This window comes from Mytilus edulis, unplaced genomic scaffold (genome assembly GCF_963676685.1).
Source record: "Mytilus edulis unplaced genomic scaffold, xbMytEdul2.2 SCAFFOLD_1884, whole genome shotgun sequence".
In the NCBI taxonomy this organism is placed as follows: domain Eukaryota; kingdom Metazoa; phylum Mollusca; class Bivalvia; order Mytilida; family Mytilidae; genus Mytilus; species Mytilus edulis.
The window spans coordinates 1-20,237 of NW_027268462.1; the positions used below are offsets into that span (position 1 = coordinate 1).

At 31.5% G+C, this 20,237-nt stretch overlaps 2 protein-coding genes across 2 annotated transcripts; both read left to right on the top strand.

Moving 5' to 3' along the window:
- The first annotated feature begins 6,226 nt into the window (after positions 1-6,226).
- Positions 6,227-9,004, top strand: LOC139507549 (ATP-binding cassette sub-family C member 3-like). Its single transcript, XM_071295784.1, has 4 exons — positions 6,227-6,406; positions 7,353-7,478; positions 8,142-8,203; positions 8,854-9,004. Exons 1-4 carry the CDS (start codon positions 6,242-6,244, stop codon positions 9,002-9,004), a joined length of 504 nt encoding a protein of 167 aa, XP_071151885.1. The 5' UTR covers positions 6,227-6,241.
- A 1,315-nt stretch (positions 9,005-10,319) lies between these two features.
- On the top strand, positions 10,320-18,926 carry LOC139507550 (multidrug resistance-associated protein 1-like; the record flags this gene model as incomplete). Its single annotated transcript, XM_071295785.1, has 7 exons — positions 10,320-10,399; positions 13,261-13,491; positions 14,174-14,369; positions 16,683-16,869; positions 17,305-17,438; positions 17,961-18,098; positions 18,780-18,926. Coding segments are annotated over exons 1-7 (1,113 nt in total), but the record flags the coding sequence as incomplete, so codon positions are not given.
- Between the last annotated feature and the right edge of the window lie 1,311 nt (positions 18,927-20,237).

Genomic DNA, 20,237 nt, shown 5'->3' on the forward strand with positions numbered 1-20,237 from the left:
CACTTGATTGCACGTATTTACAAACATATATCTGCAAATTTGATATAAATAATCCGAAACAAAATATTTTAAGCAAGAGGAAAATATAACATGACGTATTTTTTTTTTTTTATTATTAAAAAAAAAAAAAATAAAAAAAAAAAAAAATAAAAAAAAAAAATAAAAAAAAAATAAAAAAAAATAAAAAAAAAAAACACGACGTATTTTTAATTGTTTAGAAAAGTCCCCATGATGAGCTGTTCATTAAAATTGAGGAAGCGTATGGTCTCCTGTTAGTTTGAAAGCCTACCAACCGTTTCAAGATCAGACAACCATAGAGCAGATTTTCTTTTATTATTGTAGTGCAATATGTTGATATATAAAAAAGAAGATGTGGTATGATTGCCAATGAGACAACTATCCACAAAAGACCAAAATGACACAGACATTAACAACTCATACATCACTAAATCAGATATGATAAGAGTACTAACAAACATAACTAAAATGAGTAAAGTGCTACTAGTATATTTATATCAACAAATTGATAGTTTTAATAATAAAACACCACAAGGAAAATATGATCACTCATTGTACGTCAAACTGTGTTTGATTTTACTTCAGTCGGCTGCCGTGTATCTGAGATATATAATTAATCAAACAACACTTGACAAAGTAGTTTGTACTCTTTTTAAATTACGCTAGGGATGACGTTCGGCTACTTTGGCACTAAGTATTACTTTTTTTTTTATCATGTTTCACCGCTTCAAACGGAGGACAAGGCTATCCTAATATTGAACCTTTTATTTGGCTTTCTGATGTTAAAATCCCGTTAGCGTATAACCTAAATGATCGAAACGTCGGACCGATGGATGTTGGACCATTTAGGTGTCGGAATATTGCGATATCGGAATATTATAGCTTCATTTAAACTTGTAATCTCATCATTCTTATATCGGTCAACATATCCTTACAAAGACAACTTCCTTGGCATGGGCATATATCAGTACAGCAGAGGTTTTGCTCAAAGCGGACACAAGATCTATACAGATTGAATTAAAAATTTGGAATGGACATGAGGGATTTGTCAAAGAGACACCAACGGTTAAAAAGCAGGCAACGGCCAAAAACCACCAATGGGTCGTCAATGCAGCAAGAAACACCCTAATCTGGAGGCATTCTTCAGCTGGCCCCTACACGTACTAGTTTGAAATGATAATGGACGTCATACTAAGCTTCGAAATATACTCAAGAAGTTAAAATAAAAGTTTTACAAAACTAAGAAAGGCCAGAGGCTCCTGACTTGGGACAGGCGCAAAATTGCGGCGGGGTTAAATATGTTTTTGAAAATCTCAACCCTCCCCCTATACCTATACCAATGCGTGAACAGATCAAATCTTGAAGAAAGTTGAATGACATCATACCGGACCGATGTTGCCTTTTAGCCAACCAAAGTCATACGGAGATCTGTTATTGTTTCTGTAGTTAGGTCGACATTGTCTTGGATAAAATTTTAACCCCCAGAAGAAAAATAATGCCATGTAGAATGGATGCCCCATTTTTATTGTTACTAATCTCCTGATCAGTGAAACTTGTTGATAGTTATCAAAGGTGTGTCCATAAATACGGTGCATTTGTAGTGATAAACCTAAATGAAAAAGAGTAAAAAAAATATTTATAGATAATATACATTCTACTAAAGCCATACATCTAAGAACTTTGTCAATAGGAATATCGTAGGCTTTATTAACTGCCGCAGATGTGTCATCATCTAAAAGCTTAAGACAATACAGAAATGTTTTTAAAGCAGATGGCATAATTTCAATTGAATAATCCAGTGAAATGTTTTTAGATAATGGATAAGGTGATTGGATTACAACTCTACCCAATATCTGCTTCCGTAAAATACTAGTAGCTGCATAAAGTGCTTGCAACCAGTTTCGCAGTCACTGCTCAGATCTTTAATTTTGACAGACCGTATATCACAGTCATTTTAAACGGGTAATTTTCCGTCATTACGGCATAAGACAAAATTATAGAGCTACTGTATACAATATTGGATGCACCTTGGCCTTGTTGAAGCTGTATACATATAACTATAAATTGACCATGGTTTTTTAGTTTTTGTTGAAGCTGATCATATGTTGTGTAGTTTTCTCGGCGGCGATCCTCGGACAGAAATTAAGCCCTGTCCACTGATCAAGTAATTAAAGTTGTTAACCAGAATACTTCCTTGTGTACAGGCACGTCATCTTTAATCGTCGAAATGTCAGTAAAAGCTGTTTTATGTTCAGAACTAAATAGCTCTTTAATTTCTGATTTCAAATTTTGTAGCAAATATTTAGCGATGCAAGCTCGATAGTATAAAGATTTAATAGTAAAATTATGAGTTATTTTGTAAATCAGATCATTGTAGGAGATATATGTAGTAACACTCAAAACAGCTTGAGTTTGCTCCTCAGAGGATACCTTGTGAAGTTGTTTAACTTGCTTATAGGCTTTATACATTTGCAACATATACAAACAGACAAATTAGAATGAGTTGTAGATCTACTGCCCTCGTTGATATATGAGAAGAGACTGGTCGGTAGAATTGGTACATGTAGTACAAAGTCTTTGTACAGACAAAACAGAAGATGATAGGTTGTGCTTACTTTTGAAATATTTATAGCAACTCTTATGATATTTTGTATTTTCAAATGGGATGTTTTCATTTTTTCCATATTCATCGACCAGTCTTCTGTAAACTTTATCTTTTCGTTTTCCCACTGCGGCAATACAACTGTATCTTCATTTAAGTGTTTAACTACATAGTTTCTATGTAGAAAATACATAACAGACTATGCATCTGTGTCAATAAATGGATATTTTTTTTGCTTTTCAGCAAAGGAAGAGTTTCATTGTGAACTGGACTGTGAAAATTTGACACGACTCGGAATAATTTCTACAGTTTTCCGATACGATTCCTTATTTAGAAAGGGGTGAATTCTACAGAGCTCAAAAACTCTGTTTTACTTTGATTTGATCTTTATTTCGGACGATTTTATATCTATTTAAGCTACACTGAAGTTAAAGATAGAAATAGAGCCGTTTAAATATAATTTATCGTACCTAAAAGCACTATTAAGTACACGGAAATCGACTAATATATTCAGTAAAAAACGATAACGAAATAGATAAGGGATTCCGGAAATTATAGTGATTTTACCCAACATCATAAAATTACAGAAATTCGTGATTTTAAGAAATGTTGAGATAAAGTCTTGATCTTGAATGAAAAAACGATAACTGACGAGTACTTTGGTGTGTTCTAAAACGGATAGAGAGCAAAAACATTTAATAAAAATTTAATTGTAGATCCGAAAAGGTCGGGATTATGAAAATTTTGGTACAAAATGTCAAATATTTAGAAGGAATACAAAAGCATGCGGAGTTACAGTTATAAATATTGTTTTTCATTATTTTGAGAATCTAATTCACTTAATTATTCTGTCTAAAAGAAGAGATACGACTTATTTCCTTTGCTTGAAAAACATGTCGTAATTTTATAATTTTCAACTAATTTCTGAAATAAACGTCAATTTTACAAAAACTGCGCCGTACGATTTTGTGACGACCGGGCAAAAATCAAAGTTTAATCATTATTCTTTCATTTAAAAAAAAATTAGCCGTGTGTTAGGTGGGTGCATTAAAGTCCTTAACTAGACGTCTTTTTCAAATATTACACTCGCCTACAGAAGGTGTTGCTTTGACATGCAATGATTGTCACTTTATTTGAACTTAAGATAAAAGAGCTGTGACCACTCGAAATTGAGGAATTTAACATAGAAAGCAATGGGGCCATTAATTAGTGGTGTACTTCCTATTACAGAGAATCACCAGAAATCCAATTTTTAGAAGTTGTACCTATTCCAATGAAAATAAGTCCAATTTGATGTTAGTAATCATGTTTAATCATCTTTTTTTGGTCAACCGTCCTGCTTATGAGAAATTTAAGCTCTTAAATTGGCATACTCAAGTATGTTAGCCTTTTATGGACATACAGCATGCATGCAGTTAAGATTTGACTCCAAGTTCTTATTTTTGCATTTTTTCTGATTGAAATCAATAAAACAAGTATTTTATGACTTGTATATGGAACAAAATAGCTCTTGGTCAAAATAATCTTATGATTTTTCAAGTTTTTTTGTTTTTCTTATGGTAGCCTTTTACAATCATGGCAAATGGTACATACTCATATAAGAATTCTAAAATCTCACTGTACATGCAATTTTGAACCAGTTTAGCAAGTTATCTAGCTGAGGGATATATAAATTGCTCTTATTAATCTATGTTTTACCACAGAATTATGGTATATACAAAAAAAAAGCCCTTTTCCAGTTTCAAGAAAAAAGGGGGGATAATTTCTCATTTATGTCTTAAGTTTAAACTGATATATTTTTATTTAATGAAGAACCTCTGATAAAAATATGACTGCTAGTAAGCACATAGCTTTCCTAATAGAAATTAATAAATAAAACAATGATATTGAGAATAAAAAAAGTATATTGGCCAATGGTAATATCCATATGCAGTTTTCTTTGAATAACCCATATGTTACTACCAGTCCAATTTGAGCTTAAAATTAATAAATTAGTATTTGGACTAAAGCTTTATATGTTTTTTATTGCTTGAAATAGATCATAGAATAAAATAAAGTAATGCTCAAGTCAATATAGCAAGTTTGGTTCTGTTATAGGTGTAACACCACTAATTCAGGCCCGGCCAGAAAGCACATACCAGAAAGTAGTACATATTTAACACAAAATAGTTCCTACGCATGGACATAACTTTCAAAATATTTAGAATATTTTATTAATTTTGGTATCAAATGAAAGCTGCATGACTGGTGATCATTGCAGAACAATTTTTGACTGATAAATTTGAATAATAAAAAAATGACATAAAATTTAAAAAGGAGGGTACATTTTGCCTTTTTGTCAGATCGGAAGTACCTGTTTTGGTACATCCGAAGTTCCGGGAACCAGTTCTTTCTTATATGCCATGTAAGGTATGTTGATTTTTTCAGTACAGGACACCAGAAGGTGTTGCTTTAACATGCAATGATTGTCACTTTATTTGAACTTAAGATAAAAGAGCTGTGACCACTCGAAATTGAGGAATTTAACATAGAAAGCAATGGGGCCATTAATTAGTGGTGTACTTCCTTTAAGATGGTACCTAACATTACAGGGAGATAACTCTGTAAAATCATCAGAACATTTTAATGACATTGTGTTCATAAGGGAATATAAAGCTTCTCAATGATCAAAATAAGTGTTTGTCAAACTGCTATATAACCAGTGTAATTTTTCTGATTAAACCGTTGGTTCAAATTTTTTGAAATTTTTATATTTTTGTCAAAGGGTCAAAGTAAATACTTTGTCAAAATTTTAAGAAAATTAAACGAGCCAAATTAATTTTAGTTAAAAAAAAAAGTGTTAGGTACCACCTTAAACAGACCAAAATTCATCTTTAATTTTTTATATGAATGTAACAAGTCAGGAATATGACGGTTGTTATCCATTCATTTGATGTGTTTCAGCTTTTGATTTTGTCATTTGATTAGGGATGTTCCTTTATGAACTTTCCTCATAGTTTAATATTTTTGTAATTTTGCTTTTTCCCAAAATCAATAAAAGTATAATACATGTACATGTATACGTGCACTTGCATAAGGTCGATTTCTATTTGACAGCGCTTATAGTATATGATTAGGCAGTGTATTGTCCTACACTGTAAGTGAATTATTTCTTTATTCTGTAAAAAGACAAAAAAACGGGGTTTGCCCTTCTCTTCTGTCATTGAAGACTAAAAATTTATTATTAGAACTTTTTATTCAATAAATGGTTGCTGTCTCAATGATAATGATCATGCATCTAGTATGTATAGTAGGTACCTTATTTGTTAGTATACATACACAATGATTAGATTAGCCATCCTATGTGTGTGTAAAAGAGATAGAGAATTAAAAAAATAATTCTTGAATTAAAATAAGATTGTGGAAATTGTAATATTGCAATAACTCACTCATAGAAAGATAAATATTGCAACTTTTAAAAACTGGCAAAAAAGTATATTTCATTATTTGCAGTCAATGCTAACAGAATTAAAACAGCATTTTTCAAATTATAATAACTGTATGTTTTTTTGAATATATGTAATTCTAAGTAACCAGTATTTCTTTCTTGTTTGAATTCTTGATTATAAGTTTTCTAATGTAATGACATGTAAAACATTGGCTTTAATTCTATTTCAGTTGTTGACAGTAGTATTAATATACCTTGAGAGAATCAGAGGATTTGTTACATCAGGAGTTCTATTTATTTTCTGGTTTTTGACGTTAGTAGTTTCAATAATACCATTCTACACATTGATTGAACAAGATGTAAGTAATACATGATCATGTGACCTGAATTTCATCCAATGATATATCTTGTCTGTCTTTCCCTGTAGACATACCTTTAGCCCTTTTAACAAAAAATCTTAAGTGTAAAATTAATCCTATGATAAAAATATTTAGTTGAATTGTTAAGGAATATTTTAGACTTACAATAAATTTTACACTTAAATTTTTTTGTGAAAATGGCTACTGGTCTTGTTGAAAATTCGTTTGAATCCATTTAATTTCTTCACTATCTTTGTCTACTTTGAACCTCGGCTTGTTCTTATTGATTGTTGATGTTTTCCACCCCAGCAATACATAAAAAAGAATACTTTTCATTGAAACCACAAGGCAAATGCTAGGGCAAATGTTAAGCAATAGAAAAGAGAATGAAAACAGAGAATGTGTCAAAGAGAAAACAACAAAGCCAAAGAGAACAAAACAGCCCAAGGCCACTAATTCATAAAGCTTTGTTTGAAACATCAAGTTTTTTACCTCAATCTAACATAATTGCCATTATACAACTATTAGATAATTTGACTTTCAAGGAAGAGAGAGTATATCATTGATTGTATACATGTATGGGGATATAGAGTTCTTTTGAAATAAAGCATAGGGGAAGGGTAAGTGGTGATTCAAAGAGGCTTTTTGAAAAAATAAAGTTTTATAATTGAAAACAAAAAATGGATACACATACATTGAAGAATTAATGTGGAATCCATAAATCACTTGCTGCAATATTTTAAGCTATTTTTTTCCCAGATGAATGAAAAACACAAAATGAACCCCTTGCTAACAGTGTTGTTCTTTTATTCAACTGAATTATCTGGAATATTGGTGATGGTGAAATGAGATTTATGAAAAAACTATGATTTTTAATCACCATTAAATATTTGCCTAAGGTTTATATTAATGGAAAGTGAACATTAATAAACTTTTTATCTTTCAGGTATACCATAAGGATTTCTTTAGATTTAGTATATTTTACGTGTATTTCTTCCTGATATTGGTCCAGTTTGTACTCCATTGTTTTGCTGAGAAGATAACAAGAAGAGGATATTATGAATTAAATACAGTAGGTACATCATATCTAACATAGAGCTGTGCTGCACAATGAGGAATCATTGATGAAGAATATAATCTTTCTCACAGCACGACAGATACATTGTAGACCATTTATATAGACATATTTAAACTTAAAATTTAAAATGCAAATATGTCTGCCTTTATGTAAAATCTGACAAGCTCCCGTAAACTTTGACATCACAATTTATAAGATTTGTAAAGTCTTTTGGAGACAAAACTTGTCTAAACCCCAAAAGTGTAAATATGTTTATTACAAATTAAAGAACATGTTATTCAAATAAACTAATCCTTATCAGATAGACCATGAGATATAGAAATAAGAAGATGTGGTATGATTGCTAATGATACAACTCTCCACCAGAGACCAACTAATATAGAAGTTAACAACAGAGGTCACTGTACAGCCTTCAACAATGAGAAAATTTTATATTAAGATGTCAAATTGGTTCTTTATATTTGTGGGTTGCTGTCAGATACCTTTGCTTCACATCAACTGTTTCTATAACTCATGCTTAGAGTGTATGGGTTTGCTAAAACATTGGTTGTTATTTCATATGAACATGAAACATTTATCATTTACTGCTCACTTTAACGCAATATTACTAAAAGAACTAACATATCATTTAGGTTTAATTTCCATTCACTTTTTCAGAAACAATGTTTGGAAGTAGAGTCTTCGTTCTTATCTCGATTGACATTTTGGTGGATGACCGGGTGAGTACATGTTGCATTTATTTTAAAAGACTTTTAAAGTTAGGTAGGTATCCATACAATTTGTCGTCAGAGAGAAACTATAGACAAAGAAATATAATTTAGGTAGGCTGACCATAAGAAAAATATCTTTAATAGAATCAAAAGTAGCTTGGATGAGGAATTTTTTATACTGTGAGTTATACAGTTAGAGATATGTCTATTTTTACTATGTTGATTAGGGTCCAATACTTTCTAGATAATTGGTTTATCCTAGTGTTAATTATTTTAAGTGTGTTAGTAAACAAGTTTGTGCATCAATAAGATACAAAACAAATTAAGTTCAGATGAAAAAAACACCTACACTTTGAAAATTATTATCCTGTGTCTCACTTCATACTGGTGTCATAACGAATTAAATTGAAATATTCAGGTCTGTGATCAATCCATCGTCAGGATAATTTTTCATCAATTTGTGAGCTTAGGTAGCTTGAAAGTTTATTATTGCTTAAAATGGTTAATGAAATTGAAACTATAATAGATATGAATGAAATGAATGAAATACATAAAATTAATTAAATTAGAATCTGTGTTATGATGCACATTTTGGTTTGTACTACAATATATTTAGATATTTGCTAAGAAGATGATTACCTGTATAAATGTCTTTTCAGACTGATTATAATAGGATACAAGAAACCATTAGAAGAAGCTGATATTTCAGAACTTCACCCAAGAGACAAAAGTGATGTCGTTATACCAACCTTTGATGAAGCTTGGAAAAAGGAATATGCAAAACATGAAAAGATCAGAGAGTTTGTATAGTTATTTGCTTCTGGAATCACTTAAAATATTGTTCTGCAGTTCTCTCAGAGTAATCATGCTTCCTCGATTAATAGAAATGGGCTGTAGCAAATAAACTAAGAGCTAAAAGTCGTATATAACACCAAAAATCATTCAATTAAATGATTTTTAAGATCTATGTTGTATAATAAAAGAAATAGAAATTCTTTTCTCAACCAATCATGGACCCTATTGGGTTTTAAATATTTCATACAATTAATTCAATGATTCTTTTATAACGATAAAAAAATCAGGGTATCAAGTTATAGAACAATGAATAGTCAGTACATCCACATGAGAGAGAGAATAATATAAATAAGGGAGACAATCCATTATTGTATGGATTATTTCCCTTTGAATAGCATCAAAGAAAATCATACTAAGGAAAAAAAGCCCCAAAATGTTTATTATTAGGGTAATTTCCTCCAGTGTAAGAGCATGTAAAATGCAAGAACTGGATTAGCACTTTTACAATTTGACTGCATATTAACACATACATTATGCATTGATATATAAATGTATAATGCATACAAATAGATCATGTTATATTTATTTTTTCTTGACAATCAGTTAGTGCATACAATAATTCCTGAAACATATTATGTAACATACATTTTGTTAAAAAATAATACTCATCTCTTTACTTTAATATATATATACATATATATATATAAAACGTCTGTATAGTAGTCAACGATTTTCCCCACGAGGGCGCTGGATCGTTACGAGTAACGATACATGTACACAATAAATAAATTATATAAACGCCTAAAAAAGTGTACACAACAACTCCAAATACAAAAAAAGGTAACTATAAATGTAATTATTTATAAATATTTCGGATAACAGATATCCTTCGTCAGTCAGATTCTGATGTGAAATGAATCATCTTTGAGTCTCGTTAGATTAAACTTTTACTAAATCTTGAATTTTATACAATAAAAAAAGTCAAACCGAACATCAGTAAAGACGCTTGCACCATTCTAAAAAAATGTTAACATGACATAGGTTATATGGTTTATTACAACAGAGAGCTCATATATATGCTTTAAATACAAATAATAATGTGCGATGTGAACTAGCACAATTCTAAAACTGTATCGGGAACGACAATTATGATGATATAACATGTATACGCATGATAACGTCTGTAAAATTACCAAATAGACAGCACTGAACGATCTAAATATTTGAAATTGAGAGTAAAGTAGTTACAACAGAGTCTGAATATTTAAACATCGTGAACAAACGGCCGTAAAAATGTAATAATATTTTTTTACTAAGTATAACTAGAAGAATGTGGTTAGGTACTTATACATCCCTCAAAAAATTAAGCAATACAACTCGTCTAAACATCAAACCAACAATGTTAGATCTGTAAATTTGCTTTCACAAATTTTTTGTTCTTTCCTCGCCAGGATTCGAACCCATGCTACTGAGATATCGTGACACCAAATTGCCTGCACTGTAGCCGTCCCGCCATATATATAAACAAGTCTAAATTGAAAACCATGTTCAAACCTATTATTGCGTTGGATAAAAAACACAATTTTTATACGTGTGCATGTAAAACAAATTTCATTGTAGAAGGGTCTAAATACAGCACAAACAACATTTTCCAAAAGACCAAAAAAGTGAAAAGTATATTTTAACAAAACGCATTTGACTAACAGGTCGAACAACTAATGTTCTTTAACCCTGCTGACTGCCATTGGCGATTGCCAAATAAATTGATCACAAGATGTAACAAAATGGATCTTAATATTAATTTGATACTAAACAGAAAACAATAAAGTTGTGGCAAAGATGTTATACCACAAACATGAGGGCCAAAAAATTGTATACCAGATCTGGATTTCGACAATAAATGTCTCTTTAGTGATGTTAGGGATGGAAACAGTATTTGGAAGGCCATACAATTTACCTCAATTTAGGATAGACTCTTGAATTTAAAGAGTCAAAATAGGATGATTGGATCATATAAATATATAATATATATATATAAAAAAAATTAAGAATGCAAATATGACTCTGATAATATACTCTGAGACTTAAGCTTTTACACAGGAGTTAAAATATCATTATCAGTATTAATATCATCTTGTAGAATTGAAGAAGAACTCTCGATAGATAAGTAAGCAATATCAACAGGCATTCCTGTGCACTTCAAACATAATTATAATTATTACCTATGACCGTACACATTTTTAATTCCTATCACTCACTGCTAATATTCACATCCTGGTAAAACCTTTTCCAGAATCACAAAAATTTACAAAATTATAATCTGAAGTTGGGTATCTAACTTGTTGGGCAGTAGAATTTTGTTAGATATGTTATGACTTTTAATAACCCCACTACCAAATTATGTTTGCAACTTTAAATTTTCAGAATTTAACTTTCGTTTTTGTTTGTCACTTCTGTCACCTTTAAAGTACATTTTTGTCGAGCCTTCGACTTTAGTCGAAAAAGCGAGACTAAGCGATCCTACATTCCGTCGTCGTCGGCGGCGTCAACAAATATTCACTCTGTGGTTAAAGTTTTTGAAATTTTAATAACTTTCTTAAACTATACTGGATTTCTACCAAACTTTGACAGAAGCTTGTTTATGATCATAAGGTAGTATCCAAAAGTAAATTTTGTAAAAATAAAATTCCATTTTTTCCGTATTTTACTATAAATGGACTTAGTTTTTTCTGCGAGGAAACAAAACATTCACTCTGTAGTTAAAGTTTTTAGAATTTTAATAACTTTCTCAAACTATCCTGGGTTTGTACTAAACTTGCACAGAAGCTTGTTTATGATCATAAGATAATATCCAGAAGTAAATTTTGAAAAAATAAAATTCTATTTTTTCCATATTTTACTTATAAATGGACTTAGTTTTTTCTGCGGAGAAACATTACATTCACTCTGTGGTTGAAGTTTTTAGAACTTTCTTAAACTATCCTGGGTTTGTACCAAATTTGGACAGAAGATTGTTTATGATCATAAGATAGTATCCAGAAGTAAATTTTGTAAATAAATAAATCCATTTTTTCCATATTTTACTTTTAAATGGACTTAGTTTTTCTCCAGGGAACCATTACATTCACTCTGTGGTTAAAGTTTTAAAAATTTTAATAACTTTCTTAAACTATCCTGGGTTTGTACCAAACTTGGACAGAAGCTTATTTATGATCATAATATTGTATCCAGAAGTAAAGTTTGTAAAAAGATTACTCAGTTTTTTCTGTAATTTACTTTTAAATGGACTTAGATTTTCTTGCAATCATAAAATAGTACATGTAACAAGAGGAATATTTTTATTGATTTTTTCCCTCATTGTTGTTGAGTCTGCAATTTACAGCAAAAATAGGCGAGACACTGGGTTCCGCGGAACCCTTACAAATTTTTTTTTACAAAATTGAAAACAAAATCATGCATTTATTATATCAATAAAAAAGTAATAGAACTTTAATACATACACAAAAGTAACAAGATAAGGGTGTTCAATTATGGTAAGCTTTGTAAGTGTAGAGTCTTGCGTTCCTGTGAAAAATACAAAGCATTTACGCTGAAGTTATGTATTTTTTTTTAAAACATTGTTCCAGGAGAAAGAAAAGTTGCTCATTTACAAGATTTGTTATTGAAATAAAATGATTAATTCTCTCAAGTTAACAAAACATTTGTATAGCAGTCAGAACCAGTTGAAAATAATAATTATATTTTGACTGCTTTTTAAAATGTTGACATATAGTAATAATACAGATGAAATATGGTAGACAAATGGACATAACTTTAACCATTAAAAAAAACAGCATTTTTATACCCCACCTATGATAGTAGAGGGGCATTATGTTTTCTGGTTTGTGCGTCCGTCCGTCCGTTCATCCGTCCATTCGTCTCTTCATTTGTCCATCCGTTCGTTCGTTCGTCTGTCCAGTTTCAGGTTAAAGTTTTTGGTCGAGGTAGTTTTTGATGAAGTTGAAGTCCAATCAACCTGAAACTTAGTATATATGTTCCTTATGATATGATCTATCTAATTTTAATGTCAAATTAGAGTTCTGACCCCAATTTCATGGTCCACTGAACATAGAAAATGATAGTGCGAGTGGGGCATCCGTGTACTGGGGACACATTCTTGTTTTCTTCTGAAAGAATCTTGATTAATGGAATGCTGTTGAATGAAATGTTATTGTCAGTAAATTTTGATCTTTTTTAGTTTGATTAATTTTGAAACCTTTAATTATTTGTAGAAAAAGTTCGCCTGAACGATCCATTAATCGTGAACATCGATCGTCAGAGAAAACACCATTGTTGTCAAGACAACCATCTGTTACGTTTAAAACAGGAAAGCCAGCAAAGAAAGAAAATAAAGGCTCCCTATTTAAAGTACTGTGTAAAATATATGGACCATCTTTTTTAAGAGCATGGTTCTGTAAATTCATGTATGATTTGATGCAGTTTACCTCACCTATACTTTTAAGGTACGTACAAAATGACATTTTTCTTTTTGTATGTCATTACAATATTAAAATTGAAATGGGTCAAGATGCATAATTTATTTCACATTGGCAACAATGGTAGCCTTTTCCTCCATTCCTCTGTCTATATTGTAAACTTGGATGTGTATGATGGCTAGTTTTAAAGCTCAGATATTTTTACAGATTTGGTAAAATTTTTGGGGTACAAAGAGAGATTAATTTTTCACAACTTGGGCAACCCCAAACAGCCCCACGAAATGCCACTTCAGGAAAAGAAAAGTTCCTATTAAATTATTTGTAAATTTAGTTCTGTACAAACATTTAATAACTCCCCAAAATTTTTGCATTTTTATTGTATATTTATCTGCTCTTCAAAAAAGCCCAAATGGTGAAGCTCAGTCAATGACTCTGAATAGCAATAAATGTCCAATAATTACAGGGGTGGGTGTTTCTTCAGGTTAATAACAAGTGGATGTTTTGATCTCAATATATCATTCAAAACTAGTGATAAGAAAAATAGATAAATGATCAAATTTTCTATTGATTGCTGATTACATGAAATAATAAGAATGAGGAAATATCAGAAAAATGGCTGTCTCTGGATTGCAAATATAAATATTTGAATATAGAAAGTTTACCATTAGGAAAATAGGAATGTTAATAGATATACCATTGAAAATTTCAGTGCTTTGATCAGTTACACAACAAACAAAAACGCAGGTGGTAAAAATACAGAACCAGAATGGTATGGTTATACATTAGCTGGAGCTTTCTTTATTGTGTCATTTCTACAGTCAACATTTTTCCATCAGAATTTTCACATTGGTATGAGTACAGGGATGAGGGCCCGATCTGCAATGATTGCTGCTGTTTATAAAAAGGTTTGTATGATGCAAATAGTTTTACACTCTTTTACACAAATTTCAAAATATTCCTTGATGTTAACCCCTCCATTGAATTTTTTTTTCTTCTTTTTACATGCTTGATTCACATAGTATTTGTTCAATAAGAAAAGCAACATCAGGTTTTGAGTATTTAAATTGAATTGCGAAAAACAAATATTTCATCAATGAAATTCCAGTTAGAAATTCTCATGAATATTCTGTTTATATTAGATACAAATTTTATTAAGTCTAATGCAGATTTTTCTTAAGTAAGACATTAGAATTGGGGCACTACACAGGCGTCAAAAGGCGGCATTATACTATTATAGACAATTCAACAACCTAAGTATGAAAATTCATATTTATTTCAAACTACAACTAAGTGCATTTCACAGGATACATTATTGTCTTCTATTTTATGTAACGTACAGTATTTGTTATCATCACCTGGTCTGTGTTGTATGTAGCACACTGGATTTTTCATGTTTGTTCCCTCAACTTGTCTCTGCGGCCCACAGGATTTATTATTATGTCTGGTCTGTGCCACACAGGGTTTATAATCTTTACCTGGTCTGTGCGCCGCACAGGATTGATAGTCTTCACTTAATCTGTGCGACGCACAGGATTTATATATCTTCACTTGGTCTGTGCGACACACATGATTTATAGTTTTCACCTGGTCTGTGCACCACACAGGATTTACAGTTTTCACCTGGTCTGTGCGCCGCACAGGATTTATAGTCTTCAATTGGTCTGTGCACCGCACAGGATTTATAATCTTCACTTGGTCTGTGCACCGCACAGGATTTGTGATCTTCACAAATCATGTGCGTTGCACAGGATTTATAGTCTTCACTTGGTCTGTGCGCCGCACAGGATTTATATTTTTTTTTAAAACAGGTCTGTGCGCCGCACAGGATTTATAGTCTTCACTTGGTCTGTGCGCCACACAGGATTTATAAATTTCAACAGGTCTGTGCGCCGCACAGCATTTATAGTTTTCAACAGGTCTGTGCGCCGCACAGGATTTATAATCTTCATATGCTCTGTGCACCGCACATGATTAATAATCCTTACTTGGTATGTGTGGTGCAAAGGATTTATATTTACCAATAGGTCTGTGTGCTGGATGGGATTTTTTTCCATGATATGATATTTAATTGGTTGTCTATTGTTTCCATGGTTACAAGTTCTGACATGTAAATATCCATGAAATCCATGATTTAGTTAAATTCCATATTAAATAATTACTCCAAATTTAAATAATACAGTGTTTATACTTTATTATACTGATCTTTAACTCTAAAGTGGATATCAATTTTTCTTTTTTTGTTTGTTTGTGGATACAGAGAAACCATGAATATAATTGATCACACAAATTTTCTATATATGTAAACTTTGACAGAAGTAAGAAATGAATAACCACAAAAAATATGCTAATATTCATGAAAAAAACCCAATACAAAGTACCATTTTATCTACTCTGAGTATTTTGCACTCTGTACAGTCAAAATTCTTAGGGTCCAAAACTTCTCCTATTCCCACTGGAAAACTGTATAATTTAGGTCTAATCTAAAGTTAACACATTATCCATGTATAAGGAAATATCAAGGTATTCATTTGACTTGATCCATAAAATGAATAGGGTATTAAAGTATAAAAAATCAGTACTATGGATTCATTTTAAATTGGGTGGTATCAAAACTCATGAATTTCATTGGTATAGGGAGAGCCACAAATTAAAAAAAAAACAAACACAGAAATACAACCCCTGTAGGCCAGTATTCAGAATTTGTCGAAACCACAAAATCCACAACAGTTTCTATGAAAGTATAAATGTTCCTGATTTATGGAAGCATCTTTTTACAGACATAAGGATCAGGCCTTTTTATTGCAGGAATTCAGGATGGTCTGTTATTTTCACAGGACTTTGGGATTTACATTCACCAGGACCCTGGAATTAATGATGAATTTATCTTTTAGGATGACACCCCTCCAACAATCCTTCTTTTCTCAATCTACGAAAATTAGTATCCACTAATATAAATGAATCGACAGGACATTTTTCTTGTATCATTCTGTAATAACTGTAGTCCATAACATTAAAATAAAGAGTTCACTCCTTAGTAACAAAGTTATTTTTGGGGCCCTTTATAGCTTGCTTTTTGGTGTGAGCCAAGGCTCTGTGTATAAGAACTCACTTTGACCTATAATGGTTTACTTTTACAAATTATGACATGGATGTAGAGATGTCTCATTGGCACTCATACAACATCTTTTTATATCTAACGATTTTATCTTTTTAAACAGTCCCTTACAATGAACAATGAAGCCCGGAAGACATCCACTGTAGGTGAGATTGTAAACCTGATGGGCGTGGATTGTCAGAGACTTCAGGATATGTCTGGATATCTGTGGATGTTGTGGTCTGCACCGTTCCAGATTGTATTGGCTACATTGTTACTATGGCAACAATTAGGACCATCTGTTTTGGCAGGTATGTATGGAATCTAATTATTGTATGAAACTAATTTTATCGAATCAAACCTCTCCTTTTACTTCATGTAGTTTCCTAGAGTTATGTCCCTTTGAACAAAGAAAATTTAAAGAATTTATTTAGTTATTCTCATATGTGACAATGTTATGATGCTGACTGCAGTTACTAGTAGCTTAAGTTCAGTTTTGCTTAAATATTCAGTTCATAAAAAGTAAAAATTAAACAGGCAATTAGATATTATTCTAATGAATTGAATGAATGAATGAATACTTTATTGCAAAAAGCATATATATGCTATAGCAACGAAAACATATTAACAACATGACAAATGATAAACAGCAAAGATCAATACACATAAATCATTATAAGAAAACAAATAACATTAAGTAATGATATGTGAAGAAGTAATGATGCTAAGATTTTTTCTGTTAACAGGACTTGCAGTTATGATTTTGTTAATTCCATTAAATGGTGCCATCTCTGTGAAACAACGTAACATGCAGACAGCTCTGATGAGATACAAAGATGCTAGACTGAAGCTAATGAATGAAGTTCTCAGTGGTATTAAGGTATGGACGAGATAGTTTATCACAGAAATTAGGAGGTTCTCTTTAGGTAAAAAAAAAAAAAGATATGATATGTTTTAAACATATTTTAGAATAAAGAGATGTGGTACATGATTGCCAATGAGACAACTATCTACTAGAGTTCAATAAGTAGATATAAGCAATTATAGGTCATCACATGGCGTTAAACAATGTGAAAAACTTATACGGTATAGTCATCCATAAAATGCCCTGACATAAAAAATGTGAAACAATTTCAAGGAGAAATGAAATGACCTAATTTATAACAAACAATTTACAATTAATGTATATACGATAGACACAAACCAACAACAATAACTGAACTACAGGCACTTTAAAAACATGGTTTTTGTATGTATTTTGCTATAAGAAAATATCATTTGATAAATACAAAATTTGAATTTCAGATCAGAAAAAATGGGACTGTCTATGTTCACATTAACTATCTGTAGTTATAATGAAACAATAATGGGATGCCTAACTTATTGCCTTGTATCTTTGTAGGTATTGAAACTGTATGCTTGGGAAAAATCATTCCAGAAGAAAATTTTAGACATCAGAAATAAAGAACTGGATATTCTTAAGAGATATGGCTATCTCCAGGCATTTAGTACCTTCTCCTTCACTTGTGCTCCTTTTCTGGTAAGATTTTTACATAAGATTGATGAGCACTTATTGATTTAAATTTCTTCAATGGTGCATTATTCTGTACTGACATGAAAATATGTATATTTTTTATTGAAATTTTGGAAATCAGGTTGAGTTAAGTAATGTATCTCTCTCATAATAAAAGGAGATGACGTGGCATGATTGCCAATGAGACAACTTTCCACAAGAGACCAAATGACACAGAAATAAACTGCTATTGGTCACTGTATTTGCCTTCAACAATGAGAAAAGCCCATATCACATTGTCAGCTATAAAAGGCCTGCCATTGACAGAAGTAAAACAAGTCAAACAAGAAAAGTGTACAAAATAATGAATGAAAAACAAATATGTAACACAGCAACAAACAACAACCACAGATTTACAGGCTTCTTGTATGTGGCAGAAAAGGTTAAACTAGTTTCTTAGGGCACTGTATGCAAATTTTTCCACCATAACTTCAACCAACACAAGTTCCCTGAAGACGTTGACCTACAATTTTAAAAATGGATGTCGTAATCAAAAAGTGGTTATTGTATGACGCCAGAAGGTTATTTGGACACAGATGTAGGGTTAATCAGAGCCAAAAGTTCAGCTAGCTACCCAAAGTTTAAATACTACTGTTTTAAAATGATATACATGTATGCATAATAGATAGTTTGCACCTTATATTTCAGGTAACACTTGCCTCGTTTGCCACCTATGTACTAATATCAGATGAGAATTACCTGGATGCACAGAAAGCTTTTGTGTCCTTGTCCTTGTTTAATATACTGAGGTTTCCCATCAATCTACTCCCCATGATGATATCGTATGTAATACAGGTAAATAATATACTGAGGTTTCCCATCAATCTACTCCCCATGATGATATCGTATGTAATACAGGTAAATAATATACTGAGGTTCCCCATCAATCTACTACCTATGATGATATCTTATGTAATACAGGTAAATATATAATATATTCAGATTCCCAAAAGCTGTTTTGTAAATTATATTGATTGATTGATTGATTGGTGCTAAACGCCACTTTCCGCACTAATTATGTACAATTTTGGTCATTTTTGGGATACGATTGCTTTCAAGCAATCTGTAGACTTTTACCGTTGACTCAGGGCTGCATTCCCTCACGTCAATCGTTTTATTCTAAACATTCAGCAACATCGCAGATTCTTATGATTGTGTTGCTTTAAAAGGTAAAAACAAGCAAATGGATTGAACATAAACAACTTTCCTGTAATGTTCTTCTCATAATCTTCATGTTTGATATTTCCCTTGACCTATATGCGTGTTTTTAACAACACGGAAAATTAAGCAGTATTTATATTTAGTATTTTTTATAAATTTAGAAACACGTCAGAGGGAATTCCCTAGTTTTGATAAATGCAAGAGTTCTCTAAATTCCGATAATTCTATTTCTGTCATATAAGAACTGAAGTGGAGTTTTTCCATATTTTACCGTTATGAAACTGATATTTGATACTGTACTCTCATAAAGAAATGGAGAACCATTCATCATATCATTTAATAAACGTTCTTGTTCCAAATCGCAAGTCACGGGTTTGTTTATGTATTAATGTGCATGCGTATAGTTTTCTTGATTTCAAGAGGTATCAGATTGAGTGGTTGCTCTGGATTCCCCGCTTCATTGATTAATTTGAAACTCATAGGATTCTTTCTATATCTGTCTGCTATTCAGGGTTATTGTTGTTGCATAATTTTAAATCATATGCATCATTTAAATTAAAATAAATGTAGTGTTTACCTATAACAACCCTTCAGCCGAAATGGAGTCTTCCATGTTATCGATTCGAGTTGTCTCCCTTCCGGAAGTATTTTCCGTCAAAATCGAAAGTCGAAATACAATACGACTCGTCAAGAAATATTAACTCGTTAGATGTCGATAAACGTCGTATTATATTAAGAACGATCTCAATCTAAACAGAGAAGTGTGTACGGAAAGGAGTCATGTCCACGGACCCAAAGGAAACTAATATTTAAAGAGTTAGAAATGGGGTTCCTCCTAGAATTAACGGTGATAAGATACGAAGTGAAATACCTTCTCTCACTCTCAGTGACTGCTGTGGAAAGTAAACTTGCCGTTATTGATAGTACAAAAATAAAACACAAGTA